Source organism: Stegostoma tigrinum, chromosome 26 (assembly GCF_030684315.1).
Source record: "Stegostoma tigrinum isolate sSteTig4 chromosome 26, sSteTig4.hap1, whole genome shotgun sequence".
Taxonomy (NCBI): Eukaryota; Metazoa; Chordata; class Chondrichthyes; order Orectolobiformes; family Stegostomatidae; genus Stegostoma; species Stegostoma tigrinum.
This window is the reverse complement of record NC_081379.1, coordinates 25362460-25378715: the sequence shown is the minus strand read 5'-3', so window position 1 is coordinate 25378715 and position 16256 is coordinate 25362460. Positions and strand designations below refer to the sequence as shown.

The following is a 16256-nucleotide window of genomic DNA, read 5'->3' as shown; positions in this document are numbered from 1 at the left end:
TCAGGAGATCCTTCAGTATTTAATTGAATTAAAATGTTAGAAAGCAGATATGCACAAATTATTAATGTGATTAAATGTCATAACATTCAAGCTGAATGCTGAAAAGTGAAACTAGAGTAGACTTAGTGGTACTTGATGGGCCAAAGGTCCCATGCTGTATGATTCTGACTTAAAATAAAAATTTTGCAATAATTTTATTAAGCCATCATTGTGAAAAATTATGTAAATATCAAAAACAGTAATTTTCAAAAGCATTTCAGTATTGTTGAACATTAGTAACTACTGAAGTTATATGCTGTAGCCTTTATTCATTTGAACAGTGAAATTAATATCTCATTGCATAGTAAGCTGTTCTTCACCAAGGTAAGTGCTGGCCTTTCCAGTCTAGAAACGATCCACTATCTTTGGCTGAAAGCGTCGACAGTACTTGGAGAGTTCCACGAACACTTACTTCTTTAGTTAATGGTGCCTAATGAAATTACATTAAAAAAATGAATGTAGAGATAAGACGCAAAGTTTAAATTTCTTAATGTTTTACACTGATAGTGAGTGGCAGGGGATGGAGGAATGTGAAAATGAAGAGAAATTTAAAAGTGAGTATTTGTCAGACAGGATATTAATGTTGGTTAATGAGGAAAACATCACAGCTGAGGGACAGAATCTATTTTGCTAAGAGTGGGTAGCGCTGGATCAACTTTCAAATCAGTTTGAAGTTGCCAGACCCTGGAAAGCTTGGATTAAAATGAACAGAGTAACTGTTCTTCCCCCTTCTCCCATACTGTGGCATCACTAGAACAGCCTGAGGATAATGACATAAGATGTAGTAACAAAGTGATAATTTCCCCAAAACATTCAAGGAATATACAGATAGGGACAGAGCATAGTCCTTTGGATTTTCCTGATTCAGTATTACACCCATACCACATAATCCATAACCAGCAGAGACAAAAGCAGCAACTTTTGGGAAAAAAAACAAAGATGCAGAGTTAAGTCTTGGCACCAGATATTAGAATAAAATTTGAGGCAAGGGAGAGAAAGAGGTAAGTGTGACAAAATGATATCCAAGAATTAAATATAGCAATTTCCAAGCAAAAGGGGTCTACTACTTAGAAAGGATGCAACTTCCATTAGATATAATGATTATAATTTGAGACTTGATCTCAGTTATTTATTTCCTTTACCTTTTCACCACCCATCTCTGTTTGGACCCAGCCAGGGTGCATTGAAGCACAGATAATTCCATGAGGTTTTAGTTCGTTAGCCAAGCACTTGGTAACCATATTCAATGCAGTCTGGTTTTTAAAAAAAAAATCACGAAATCAACAATGTTAATAACATTAACAACAGCTGTCTCAGTGAATCATTAGCCATGAATTCCCTCAGAGATCAGAAATCATAACCTAGGAGTATAGAATCACAGAACTCCTACAGTAGGCCATTTGGCTCATCAAGTCTGCACTGATCCTCCACAGGACATCCCACTCAGACCCAAACCGCCATCCTATCCCGATAACCCCACATTTACCATGGCTAATCCACCTAGCTTACACATCCCTAGCACGGTCAATCCACCAAATCTCTACATCTTTGGACTGTGAAACGAAACCCAAGCACCTGGCAGAAACTCACGCAGAGATTGAGGGAATGGACAAACTCCACACAGTCACTCAGACTGAAATTCAACATGGGTTCCTGGCACTGAGTCAGCAGTGCTAACCGCTGTGACATGGTGCTATCATATTCGGCAGGATTTTAGGCCCTGTTGCTCGTTTGCACCAATTTTGTTGTATTAATAGCAAAAAGGTTAGTACTTGTGCATTTGTCATCATTATTCATTAGAATTTATAGCAATTTCAAAGGCCTGAATGTAAGTGTCTGGATGTCTGCATCGTCTATATATCACTATGTTCACAGTCCACCATTAGCGCACTAATCTGGTTCCCACATTGTGCAATTTACAACACAATTATGAATTAACAAGAATTTCCACTCTAATGCTTAGTCTCACTGTAACAATCCACAAAAAAGTTACATCTCATTCAACAAGTTGTAACTTATGTTTAAAAAAATGGCACATGGAATCACTGGTTAGGTTGCCCATCGCTAGTTGCCTTTAGATTGCAAGGCCGTTTCAGACAGTATGTTAGAATTAATCATATTAACGCGATAATTACTTCAAAATCATTTTACTGACCCTGAAAAGCCAAAGTGTAGAATGTCAAATTTCTCCACCATGATCAAAGACCTCACATTTTCAAGGAACTTCTTGAAAAAGGTAAAAAGTCTTCTTCATCTTTATTTTAGCTTCTATCTAATCACAAATAATATTTGTTTAACTACCCGAAACTTTGTTGACAAGTGAAGGTTTTTAACTTCCTGTTTTACTACCTGTGAATATTTCATTATGATTCATACTGAATGTAAAGACATTGGTCCTGACTTGGCAGAAGATTTAAAATGAAAGCTTTCTTCAGAGTCAGCAGCGCCCACCCTTGCTGTATAGCTGACTGTAAAATTTGCTGCAAAATTTGGGTCACTGTGGCAATGGCAGTAACATTTCAAGGTTAATCCTATTGCCCTGCAGTCTTCCCATAGTGCTCATTCTTCCTGTGCTTCAAATGTTTGTTTGCCTCTCCATTTAAATCTTTCAACTGTTTCTGCCAATCGTTCTTGTCCTAGTGTGTCAAGTCTACATAATTTCTAACCGCTGGCAATATTATGGTAAATTCTTAGTGTGCTATATTTGTAGTTTTGATATCTATACCATCACGGAATTATCAAACATCTAAACAGTACTTGAATCTGGATCGAACCATTGCCATGTACACATTTATCATTAATTGCTGCTTCTGTTCTCCATACCCTTACTTAGAATATGCTAAATGCTACAGGCTATCTACCTGCATATACTTTCAGTTGTTGCAGTAATGTGATAACATTTTCAGAAAACAGCTTCAAGGACAAGTGGTTCACTCTAATACTAACCTATTATTTCCAGGGCTGAAATTTTTCCAGGCTGATGAGATGAAGTCTCCAAAATGCGAGCCACAGGAGATCCATCATATCAACAATTCTTAATTAGCAATTTCATTCAAGGAACTACAGGATGCTGGTGTGGAAAACGAAAACACTACCAGACTGAGACTAAGGTTCGGACATGTTGAGCAACGTAGAAGATTTACTCTGTATCAAACCATACTGCGGCTGACCAGGGAGCAGCGGATGTTGAGAATGGCAAAAAGAAATACAGTTTTATCTTCATTAGTACAACCAAGCAAGACACTTGCTGCCTATCATCTCACCCAGACAAAAAGAGATGTTCTTTTCATGGCTAGAAAGAGATATCAACCATTTTCAATACAACGGTTAACATATAAATTCCTTTACACAAGAAGAGTCTTTTTATAACTGACTCATCATTTTTATTCTCTGTGAATTGGAGCATACTAACCTTACTGGCTCGGTAAGCATATGTAATTCCAATTTTATTATCAAATAGCTCTATGGAGGCCAATATGGAGGACATGTTGATAACTGCTGCTTTAAATTCATCATTCAGCCAAGCTGCTTGTTGCAAAGATGGTAGCAAAACCTGCAGAATAAAGAAAGTAACTTTATTAGTGTGAATACCCAAAGTAGAAATTGGAAATGGTTTGCTGAAAAATGATTTCATTTGAAAAAAACTTATAATGGGACATTACCATAGGTGAACATGCATGCGATTCCAATTTCTCTGATCTTTCAGGTTAAGTTCAAAAACTTTATAAAGCAAGTCAATGTGATCACAAGTGTGAAGTGATAATGAAGATGAATGAAGATAAACAAATGATAACTTCATCTGTCACTGCTGAATTCTTCTCATCAGTACATTCCGTTACCATGAGCCAAAAATAATTTTAAAGGGATATGACAGAACAAGACAATTTTTGAAAAATATGTCTAGAAAATGTGGATTCTGCAGTGTATTGGTACAAGCTTTGCACATTTTTAAAAAGCAGTTTTTTTTCAACTAAGCCTGTCCCCTTCAGTGCAAAGGCATTGACACCTTGCATTTGCCAAATCAATATTTACTGATATTACTGAAATTTAGGAGAAAAAAAAGCAAAGAAATGTGAATGTTAAAAATCTGAAATTAAAACAGAAAATGCTGAAAAGGTCCAGTAGTTCTGGCAACATCCCATCGAAATTTGGGAACGGAGCCCGTGGGCTAGATATTATGTGCCTGTGCTCGATGTATTTTCACAAGGTGATGGTGGTGATGAGGGAGGAATGATGGCCATCAGACAGGACAACGCATCATCCTACCTCCCATTTGGATTCACACTCATCATACAGCAGAGTGGGTGGACGCTAAGGTCAGCAATCCATACACCACATGCAAATAAATAAAGGTCTTGTTAGTAAGTAACATGGTTTTGGGCAAAAGTGGGCAACCAGTTTAGTAAAAAGTTTTTAAGATGGCAGGAGGGAAGGGGGCACTCTTTGGAAGGTGCTCTTTACCTTTCGGGGACAACACCTCCAGCTTACAGTATACCTCCATCCACCCTACCCAAATAACCTATTTCAATGATTAACACTTTTCATTTAATTAAACAAGTGAGGAATTCAATTGTATTATCGATAGTTGTGGTAAGCTATAAAATACTTTCTGTAAGGAAGAATAACCATATGGTTCAGGTCAAAAGGTAGGTCTTGGCTTTATAACTTGAACAAATAGAAAAACCATTACATTACCTTGGTTACCATCACTGGTCCAACAACATTGGTTCTGTAACTGTTCATCATTGATTCGGGAGTAACTTCATTAAGGGCTCCACCAGGGCCGACTCCAGCATTATTTACGAGCAGATTTAGACCATTGTTTCCCAATATCTTCTCAATCTGTGCAGCACACTCTTGAATGCTGCCATAGTCATCAACATCTTTAAAAGGTCACATAATAAAGGGTCCAACTGTACATTTATATTGCATTTTCTCATTGTTAATGCAACTCATCACAATGCAACACAAATGACACAGACACACAGTACTTCCAACAATTCTTTTGTTCTGCAAATTAAATGCTTGGGAAATACATCTAAAGAATGTAGATTTAAGTTAAATTGTCCTGAATAATGCTAAAAGATATTACTGCCATGCATATATATGACTGCAGAAGTACTTGTCATTTACAGCTTTCCTGCAAGTAGCAATAATTAATGCACAAGCCTCTAAACAAGTGTTCCAGGTGACAACATCCAAGCTGATCCGACTCTCTGATGTCTGTATGCATGCATATCTATGATAATGGGAACTGCAGATGCTGGAGAATCCAAGGTAATGAAGTGTGAGGCTGGATGAACACAGCAGGCCCAGCAGCATCTCAGGAGCACAAAAGCTGACGTTTCGGGCCTAGACCCTTTATCAGAGAGGGGGATGGGGTGAGGGTTCTGGAATAAATAGGGAGAGAGGGGGAGGCGGACCGAAGATGGACAGAAAAGAAGATAGGTGGAGAGGAGAGTATAGGTGGAGAGGTAGGGAGGGGATAGGTCAGTCCAGGGAAGACGGACAGGTCAAGGAGGTGGGATGAGGTTAGTAGATAGGAGATGGAGGTGCGGCTTGGAGTGGGAAGAAGGGATGGGTGAGAAGAAGAACAGGTGAGGGAGGCAGAGACAGGCTGGACTGGTTTTGGGATGCAGTGGGTGGAGGGGAAGAGCTGGGCTGGTTGTGTGGTGCAGTGGGGGGAGGAGACGAACTGGGCTGGTTTTGGGATGCGGTGGGGGAAGGGGAGATTTTGAAGCTGGTGAAGTCCACATTGATACCATTGGGCTGCAGGGTTCCCAAGCGGAATATGAGTTGCTCTTCCTGCAACCTTCGGGTGGCATCATTGTGGCACTGCAGGAGGCCCATGATGGACATGTCATCTAAAGAATGGGAGGGGGAGTGGAAATGGTTTGCGACTGGGAGGTGCAGTTGTTTATTGCGAACCGAGCGGAGGTGTTCTGCAAAGTGGTCCCCAAGCCTCCGCTCCCCCTCCCATTCTTTAGATGACATGTCCATCATGGGCCTCCAGCAGTGCCACAATGATGCCACCCGAACGTTGCAGGAACTGCAACTCATATTCCGCTTGGGAACCCTGCAGCCCAATGGTATCAATGTGGACTTCACCAGCTTCAAAATCTCCCCTTCCCCCACCGCATCCCAAAACCAGCCCAGTTCGTCCCCTCCCCCCACTGCACCACACAACCAGCCCAGCTCTTCCCCTCCACCCACTGCATCCCAAAACCAGTCCAACCTGTCTCTGCCTCCCTAACCTGTTCTTCCTCTCACCCATCCGTTCCTCCCACCCCAAGCTGCACCTCCATCTCCTACCTCCTAACCTCATCCCACCTCCTTGACCTGTCCGTCTTCCCTGGACTGACCTATCCCCTCCCTACCTCCCCACCTATACTCTCCTCTCCACCTATCTTCTTTTCTCTCCATCTTCGGTCCGCCTCCCCATCTCTCCCTATTTATTCCAGAACCGTCACCCCATCCCCCTCTCTGATAAAGGGTCTAGGCCCGAAACGTCAGCTTTTGTGCTCCTGAGATGCTGCTGGGCCTGCTGTGTTCATCCAGCCTCACATTTCATTATCTTGCATGCAAATCTAGATGAGATCTCAAAGCAACAGAACAAATTAATTATATCCTCATCAGCCTTGAAATACTCATGCAAACTCATACATGTTGGCAAATATGGGACCTTACCATTCTGTATGGTTCAGTTGCTTTATATTTTACTTAAATAAAGTTAGTGATGATAACAAATAATGTATGCAACATTTTATGTTTAAAAACTCTAGCTCAAGCAAGGGGCTGAGATTAAACAGATGAATAGAAAATATATCTTTACCAGTGAGAAGGCTTCAGTAATGAATGAATTTCTAAGTAATAAGTCAGTGAATTCTTTATTTATTTGGACTGACCGCACTTTGTAATTTTGTTGCAAAAATTACGACGAGACTAAAAGGAACAAAAAGGTGACGTATGAAACAGCACCAAAAGCTGATTTAACTGCAGATAAACATTTTCACATCATTTGTGATATAATCACGAAATGAAAATTTAAAACAAATTTGTTGCTTTGAAGAAGTCGTTGGTGCAAACTACATTTTGGAGTTATATAACTGAATTTACAACAAACTTGTACTTAACATAATTACTCACGTCCCTTCACTGAAGTGTTGTCTAGCAGATTTGACAACAAGCCACACTGGAAATATTAGGACAGATGATCAAAAGGTGGATCACTGAATGGGTTTTAAAGGATCGTTTTAAAGGATCACTTTAAAGGAAAATAGAGTTATAGAGATGAAGAGCTTAAGAGAGGGAATTACAGAACGTTCACTAATGATGAAGTGGTTCAAATCGGAGCTGCTCAAGAAGCTAAAACTAGAGATTGCAGGTTGTAGGGATGGAGGAGATTACAGAGAAAGAGAACTGTGAGATCAAAGACTGATATGAAAACAAGATGAGAATTTTAAAAGCAACACTGTAAAGTGGGTGACAATCTGTGTCATCAAACACTGGTGAACGAGACTTGGGGCAGGTTTGCAGCAGAGTGTTGGGAGACTCAAGTTTACAGACAGTAGATTACAGTTACACTGGAATAGTCTAGTCTAAAAATGGCAAAGGCATGGATGAGGTTTTCAGCAGCGGGTGGAGTCAGGCAGGAGCACAGTCAGTTGACATTAGAGATGGAAATAGGCAGCCTTGGTGATGATGTAGATGTGTGGTCAGGGTCAAATGTAACGTTGAAGGTACAAGCCATCTAGTTATGGGTCAGCTGCTGACAGTTGCCATGGGCCTTGGGTGGAGGTGGTAGCTAGGGAACAAAGTTCATGGCAGGAACGGAAGACAATGGCTCCAATCATCCCAATACTAAATTGGGAAAATTCCTAATAATTTAGACCATTGAATATTCGAGAGGTGACGGTGAGGTAAACCTGAGTGTCCTCAGTGTACAAGTGAAAAACGACGCAGTGATGTGACTGAGGGACCCCATGTAGATGACAGATAGGAGGGGCTTTGAGTCCAAGTTTGTATGCTGGTATACCTACCAGAGTTAGGTTGTATAGAAATTCTGGAGTGTTTAAACTGTTAACTTCTTTGTTTTCTTCTAATTCACCAGAAAAATTGTTGTCAGGTGAATTAATTCAAAACTGGTGCATCTTCAATTTTAACACATAAATAGTTTTGGATTAATAAGTTGTATCAAATAATTAGCTCTGTCATTTTCTAATGCTTCACTCCATCCACCTAACGCTATCCTTTCACACCTCATGAAACAAATGCTTCAGCCAGAATAAGTTCATCTGAGCTATCTTTACCTTCTAGTGTTTTGTTTTCCACCGACTCCTCTCAACCACAACCAACAACTGGTGCCAATCCCATGTGCATCACAGATAATAGGGACTGCAGATGTCGGAGAATCCGAGATAACAAGGTATACAGCTGGATGACTACAGCAGGCCTAGAAGCATCTTAGGAGCAGGAAAGCTGACGTTTCGGGCCTAGACCCTTCTCTAGGTCCCGAAACATCAGTTTTCCTGCTCCTAAGCCTGCTGTGTTCATCCAGCTCTACACCTTGTTATCCCATGCACATCATACACAAGTTCTTCACATGTTCCAGGCATTGCTCACCAAATAAATCCACCACGCACACCCCTTAAACTGATCAATCATAACAGTCATGGCAGACAAAAACTGAGTATTACTGCGGATAAGAACAGTATCAAGCGAGTGCAACTGTATGATACTTCAGTGAGTTTGCAAATGTCCATCATGCCAACAGCTGCAGCAGACAGGGACATTTCAAATTTGTCATGATTAAGTAGGATGTCATTTCTGTCTCTGATGAGAGTGGTTTCAATACCCGCGCAAGCGCAGAAACTCAATTGGATGGATTCAATTAAGGAGTTCTAGAAAAGATTGGCTTGGGTTTGGGAGGTGATAATCTACGCATGCCCTTTGGACAGAAAGAAAAGACACTGGCGAATTGTCGGGAGTATTTAGTTAATGCATTAATACCTGTTTCTCATCAATTTGTTAGACTATGGACCATATCAAGTTTAATCTATGCTTTTTCACAGAGCATTTACACAGCACCATTAGATACCACATCAGTACTTACAATAAGGCTTACACCTGCTAATTTACCTTTAAGTTCACATCTGCTTAGTGCCCTCAATGTGTTGTCGTCATTAAATCTAAAACCAGCTATACCTTCCTCTCTGATGAAGGGTCTAGGCCCGAAACGTCAGCTTTTGTGCTCCTGAGATGCTGCTTGGCCTGCTGTGTTCATCCAGCCTCACATTTTATTATCTTGGAATTCTCCAGCACCTGCAGTTCCCATTATCTCTGATACCTTCATATTTCTTTATCTCGCATTGATCCTCAATACTTGAGTGACTCAGGGTAACATTTAAACTATTTGTTCCATATACACTATGAGTCTAGTCACTTTCAAGCGTCTGCGCACATAAAGAAGTGCATAAATGAATAAAACCATCACAGGACTAAAACTCCTTTATGAGCAGTACAATCTGTTCAGATTTGTCATTATTTCTATCCTCTTTCTCAGTATTCTTTACATAACATAACTTTCAAACTCCTTAATGAAGCTACAGTGATATTTCAGGTCACAACTGAAGCACCTATTAACTGTTCTCTGCGCTTTTGTGGGATTTATTAGTCTATTATCGCAGATTCAATGCCACCTCCTGCCACTGAAGCCAGATCTGCTAAAGGTGCTTCAGTTCCCATTTATTACTCATTAATCCTTTCCAATGAACCGACAGCAGCATTCAGTATCTGGAACATTCTAAATCTGGCGATCATTTAAGTGATCTACATTTTGCCTGTCTGTACAAAGTTCCATTTAATCCATGAACCTTGTAAGAAGAAAAAGGTTTCCCAAGATTATTTTCAAGGCAACAGACATCTAATCCAATCTGGTCTCCAAATCAGAACTGAATGCCATTTAGATTCAGGAACCTGTCAATGAGACACCTTAACACAATCCAGCAATTCAAACATCATACCATTCTTGAAAACTCCAAATTTAATTATCAATCTTTCATACAATCTGCAATAAGTCTTCAACGGAATGACCACTGCTTCCTCAAAATCTATTGATCACACACAATCCTTCACGGGCATTTAAGACAGTCAGTTTTTGTAACTTAACAATTAAGGAACAATAATTTTAAAAAAGGTCCAAATCTTGATCAGTTTCCAAGTGACAGACATCCAGCTCATGAGATACTTTATTTCTTGCAGGAAGTGACATGTCAAGACCAAATGTTAATTTCTCTTTGGTAGGTAAGTAATCTGTGTCCTCATATACACGCAATTCTTTCATTGGTCGTATGGTTCAGAGTCCAGACAGCAATAAGACTTACTATCCTTGCATAAGCAGGAAAATAAACTACTGTAAATCTGTGTCATTAAACTTGACAGAATTCAAAAGATGAATGACAATGTCAAAGACACATTACACCAAGTTATAATCCAACAGGTTTACTTGAAATCACAAGCTTTTGGGGCACTGCTCCTCTGTCAGGTGAAATAAACTTGTTGGACAATAACCTGGTATCGTAAGACTTCTGACTTTATCCATCCCACTCCAACACTGGCACCTCCACATCATGGCTACCAAGTTTTATGACAACAGAGCATAATCATACCCTATCTATTTACACTTACTTTCTACTATTTCCACAGTGGCTATTGGGTTTATACTTTTGTCTTTTTCTCCTTAACTTACAACATTTACTTTCAGACCATTCTCTGTTAGGATGTTCTGTTTTGGAAAGTCAGTTCATACAAGTAAAATAAGAGCCAATCTTTATATGCTTTTATGTTTATTTGCAGAGTTGCAAATTGCAAGCATATATCGATTAAGCTGACAGTCCCAGTTTCAGTTGCTCAAAAGGGGCTCAAAATGAATCACCAGTTAATGTCCATAATCAGCATGCAATTACAAGGAGTAACTGAAGAGAGAGAACCACTAACATCAGCCAGCACGAGGACCAGGAAACTATATTGTATGGTCAACTGCTTAGTGAGAGTAGTGTCAAGAGATCAATGGATGGGTCTCAAGGACAAACTGACATGAGACAGGGTCTGAAGGGACGCAGGAAAGGAACGAAAGAACAATAAGGTTTTAAGATATCTGCACCTGACTTGCCAATAATATGCAATTGTTCACCTATGCCCTTTTAAAATGGTTCTCTTTACTCATTCCGACATTACAGGGCTAAGTATCAATTTAAACTGCCTGTCTCCAAAAAGCCAATGTCATAAATTCAGCTAACCATTAATACCATTAGTATCACTAATCCGAGTATGTGTATTTATTGAATACAAAGAGGAGACATTTTTTCACCCAGAGGGTTGTGCAATTCTGGACTCACTGCCTAAAAGAAACGTGAACCCTCAAGAGAGTGAAGGTATATTTCGATGAACATTTGAAATGTCATAGCATCAAGGCTATGTACCAAGTGCTGGAAAATGGAATTAGAACAAATGGATGTTCCATTACAAGTGTGGATGCTTTGGGCTGAAGGGCCTCTTTCTGTACTGTAAACACTCTATGGCTCTGAAATGAATTTCCTTATGTGCTTACATTAAATCAATAAGTTCAAGGTATAAATTTGGCTTGCTGACATAGGTGATATACATTTGTGTACTTCTAAATATGAAAATATAAATGTTTATTAATAAATGTCTATGTTTAAGACGGAGCCTTCTGTGAGAAAAATTCAGTGTAGGAAAATTTATGACACATTCTTAATCAAAATCACTACAGCATCAATAAACCACTTACCCAATTTAAGCACTTTTATATTTGAGAAGCTCTTTGCCAGGTTCATGAGATCCTATGGAGAATAGAGACAAACATTGTAGTAGAAAATCCTCTGTTAAGAAATACATAAGAAATAGGAGCAGGAAGATGCTACTGGGCCTTGTGAGCCTGCCCCATTATTTGATAAAATCAGAAGCACCACACACCACCATCAAATGTAGTCTGTGACCAAGTGATAAAGTTTGTTAGTGAACTGAAGTTGCTATTACATACAAACATTAATGGGTTAATCAGATCCCCAGGCCTGTTCACCATTCAACTAAATCATGGCTTATCTATATAAAGAAGCACGACTTATCCACTTTTGTTCTATGTCTTGGCGCCCTTACCTTCCAAGAATCTATCAACTTGCAGCACTCTGCATTTTTGAGGAGAATGTATCATATTTGCACTAACTTTGGTGTAAAAACATTACTTTGCTCATTCTGCTCCCCAAGTATACTTTATCCATAAAGTTTATAGAAGTATACAGGATGGCCATTCAAAATTAACATTATACAAAGTTCACACCAAATCAATTTCTTCTGATACAATATGGTACTCACCAAACTTTTGATTAGGCAATTTTCCAAGTCAATTACATATTAACCACATATCCTGAGTGCTTTTAGCCAGTTTCCAATCCCTCTGTTTACAATGGCTAGAAAGCCCCAGACCTTGGATGTGCCAGCCTGTGACACTCAAAATCATTAACACAATGACAAACAAGTTTCAACATACCAAAGTCCATATTTTACTGAGTTGGTGGTTTTCCAGCTGCATTAGTGTTAAATATTAAATATTATTCCTAGGAATAAATCACTAAGCATAATTCCTACATCATTCGGCTGCTCAAAATGAATATCAACAAAAAAAATACTACATTTCTTTCTGGAGACATGCTCCAGGAGGTGAACAACAGTGTCTTCCCTAGCATGGCTCCTTCAAAGGCAGTTGGCAGAGGGGTAAGACTCTGGGTGTGCAGGAAGGACATATCGAGAAAGGTTCTTCTCACCACCAGAAAAGCTATGTTTTGGAGATAATGGGAACTGCAGATGCTGGAGAATCCAAGATAACAAAGTGTGGAGCTGGGTGTACACAACAGGCCAAGCAGCATCTTAGGCGCTCCTAATCCTAAAATGCTGCTTGGCCTGCTGTGTTCATCCAGCTCCACACTTTGTTATCTAAGCTATGTTTTGCAGCTTGTTTAAAGTTCTGGTGATGAAGCAATTTGCCAAACGACTTCGTCAGTGTGCTCAGGGAAACATCCAACAAGATCCACCGTCTCCTGTTCCCAAACAGCTTGGAGAATGTCAAAGTGGGGCCCAACAGCTGATGGGTTCATGCTGAAAGGTGTTTTACTGAATAAACTTACTGCAGAGTCCCACCGAATGAAGTCTTTCGTGGCAACACCAAGACCGGAAATACCGCTCAAAAATCTGTCATTTGTTACAAATCTTAACGTGACAATAATTTCCGATACTTACCACATCGATTTATAATTTTCTTTTAATCGAATAAACAAAGTTTTTAAAAAAAAAAATGAAACAAAAATCACGTCCTCGGCCAAATGGCTGAAAGGATAAGAGTAAAGAAAGAGTAAGATGTAGACAGTCAGCTGCAGGATGAAGTGGGGACCACTGACCTGTGCTCGGGTGCTCTCGGGCTGCCTGCAGCCGGCCAGCAGGTAGCGGGGAGGCCGTTCAGCCCTCGCCAGCTGGTGGACCAGCTCGAGGCCCAAGCCGCGGTTCGCGCCCGTCACCAGGACCGAACTCGGCGCCCAGCTCTGCATTTCCCCTGCCCTGCGGTCTTCGGCACCGACTCAAAACGATCCGATGGCTGCGGACGCTCAAGGATCGTCCGGCTCCTGTCTCCTTGAACGCCGAGCCGAGCCTGTCACAGCGCCACAGCGCCACAGGAGGCGGAGGAAGTTCACCGGTAACCTCACTAAAACCCAGGATCTCGAGTGATTTTTAATTTTATACATCTGCATCTTTTTCCCGGCTCAGATCTCTCGAGTTTTTTTTCCCCGGAAAAAAAAAGTGTTTTTCATTCCAAATCTTTAGCCACCGGCTGGTGAGTGACTGGTCCACTGCGCACAGGTTTGATCCCAGGCGGGTTTGAAATTCTGGGCAGCACTGGGGTCAATCCCTCAGTTTTTGTTTTGGCTTCAGTGACAGTGTTGCAGAAGGCCATTCCTGCATTTTACCACTCGCCTCGTTAACTACCCACTCTGTGGCAACTTCTTGTATAACTCTAGCCCTATTCTGCCACTCGCCATTCCTGGAATAAATTGCCACTGCCAGGATATCCTGGCATGGATTATCACCTCTGGGGCATCCGTCATTTAAAAGGCTGTGCCCTCAAATCGGGGGAATCAAGGGGGAGGGGAGCAAGACCATGGGACAACTCCCAGCAAGGACCCCACCCTGCTCTGTATTCACTACATACCAAGGGGCAGTGAGTGTGTTTGACTGTGGGCTGCCTCACTGGCCAGCAATTGGCTCAAAGATAGGAGTCAGGGGGTGGTGTTGGTAGCAGGTTGCCTTTCAGACTGGAGGCCTGCAACCAGTGGTGTGCCACAAGGATCAGTGCAAGATCTTCTGCTTTTTGCCATTCATATAAATGATTTGGACATGAATGCAGGAAGTATGGTTAGTAAGTTTGTAGATGACACTAAAATTGGTGGCATGGTGGACAGCAAAAAAAAGTTACCACAGAGTACAACAGGACCTGGATCAGATGGACAAATGGGTCAAGGAGTGGTAAATGGAGTTTAATTTAGATAACTGTGAGGTGCTTCATTTTGGGAGGGAGGGTGTGAATCAGGGCAAGACTTATACACTGGTAAGGTCCTGGGGAGTGTTGCTGAACAAGGAGACCTTGGGGTGCACAGTTCCTTCAAAATGGAGTTGCAGGTAGACAAAGGTAGTTAAGATGATGTTTGGTAAGTGCAGTCATTGGGCAATGTATTCAGTATAGGAGTTAGGAAGTCATGCTGCACAGGACATTGGTCAGGTCAGTGATAATGGGAACTGCAGATGCTGGAGAATCCTCGTGAGATGCTGCTTGACCTGCTATGTTCATCCAGCTTCACACTTTATTATCTTGGTCAGGTCACGTTTGCATTTGTGTGTTCAATTCTGTTCTTCCTGCTAAAGGAAAGGTGTTGTGAAACCTGAAAGGGTTCAGAAAAGATTTACAAGAATGTTGCCAGGGTTGGAGAGTTTGAGCCAATTGAAGAGGTTGAATAGACTAGCATTATTTTCCCCTGGAGTGTTGGAGTCTAAGGACTGAACTAAAAGAAGTTTATAAAGTCATGAGAGGCATAGATGGGCTGAATAGCCAAGATGTATGCAATGAGAACAAAGAAAATTACAGCACAGGAACAGACCCTTTGGCCCTCCAGGCCTGCAATGACGTGCTGCCCGTCACAAGTAAAACCCCAACCCTACTGGGACTGTATCCCGCTAAGTTCCATCCTATGTATTTGTCAAGATGCCTTTTAAAAGTTACTATCATATTTGCTTCCACTACCTCCCCTGGCAGCAAGTTCCAGGCACCCACCACTCTCTGTGTAAAAAACCTTGCCCCTCACACCTTCAACTTATGCCCCTAGTAACTGACTCTTCACCCTGGGAAAAGGCTTCTTACTGCCCACTCTGTCCATGCCCTTCATAATCTTGTAGGCCTCTATCAGTTCTCCCCTCAACCTCTGTCGTTCCAGTGACAACAACCCAAGTTTCTCCAACATCTTCTCATCACTAATGCTTTCCAAAGCAGGCAACATCCTGGTAAATCTTTTCTGTTCCTTCTCCAAAGCCACCACATCCTCTGGTAGTGTGGCGACCAGAATTGAGCATAATATTTTCAATGCGGCCTACCTAAGTTTCTACAAAGCTGCAACATTACCTGCCAATTTTTCAGCTCAGTGCCCTGGCCAATGAAGGTAAGCACGCCAAATGCCTTGTTGACTACCTTCTCCACCTGCGTTGCCACTTTGTGACTTTTTACCTGTACACCCTGATACCTCTGCCTATCGATATTCTTAAGGGGTCTGCCACTTACTATATATTTTCCATCTGGATTAGATCTTCTGAAATGCATTACCTCAAGTTTTTCTGGATTGTGCTCCATCTGCCATCTCTTTGCCCAAGTCACCAACCAATCTATATCCTGCTGTATCCTGACAGTCCTCATACGATCCGCAATTCCACCGAGCAGTGTGTCATCTGCAAACTCACTAATCGAACTGGTTACATTTCCTCCAAATCATTATTATATATATATTATGAATAGCAAAGGTCTCAACACTGATCCCTGAGTAACACCACCAAAGTCGCAGCCCCCCATTCGGAAATGCACCTTCCCACTGCTACCCTCTGAATTC

General features: G+C 41.1%; 1 protein-coding gene across 1 annotated transcript; it reads right to left on the bottom strand.

Annotated features, from left to right (window-relative positions):
• Positions 1-13770, bottom strand: LOC125464099 (C-signal-like). The gene is made up of 6 exons (XM_048556161.2): positions 13512-13770; positions 11849-11900; positions 4735-4922; positions 3452-3592; positions 1182-1292; positions 1-469 (listed from the first exon to the last, which is right to left on the bottom strand). The coding sequence occupies exons 1-6, from the start codon at positions 13656-13658 to the stop codon at positions 356-358; spliced, it is 753 nt and encodes a 250-aa protein (XP_048412118.1). The 5' UTR covers positions 13659-13770; the 3' UTR covers positions 1-355.
• Between the last annotated feature and the right edge of the window lie 2486 nt (positions 13771-16256).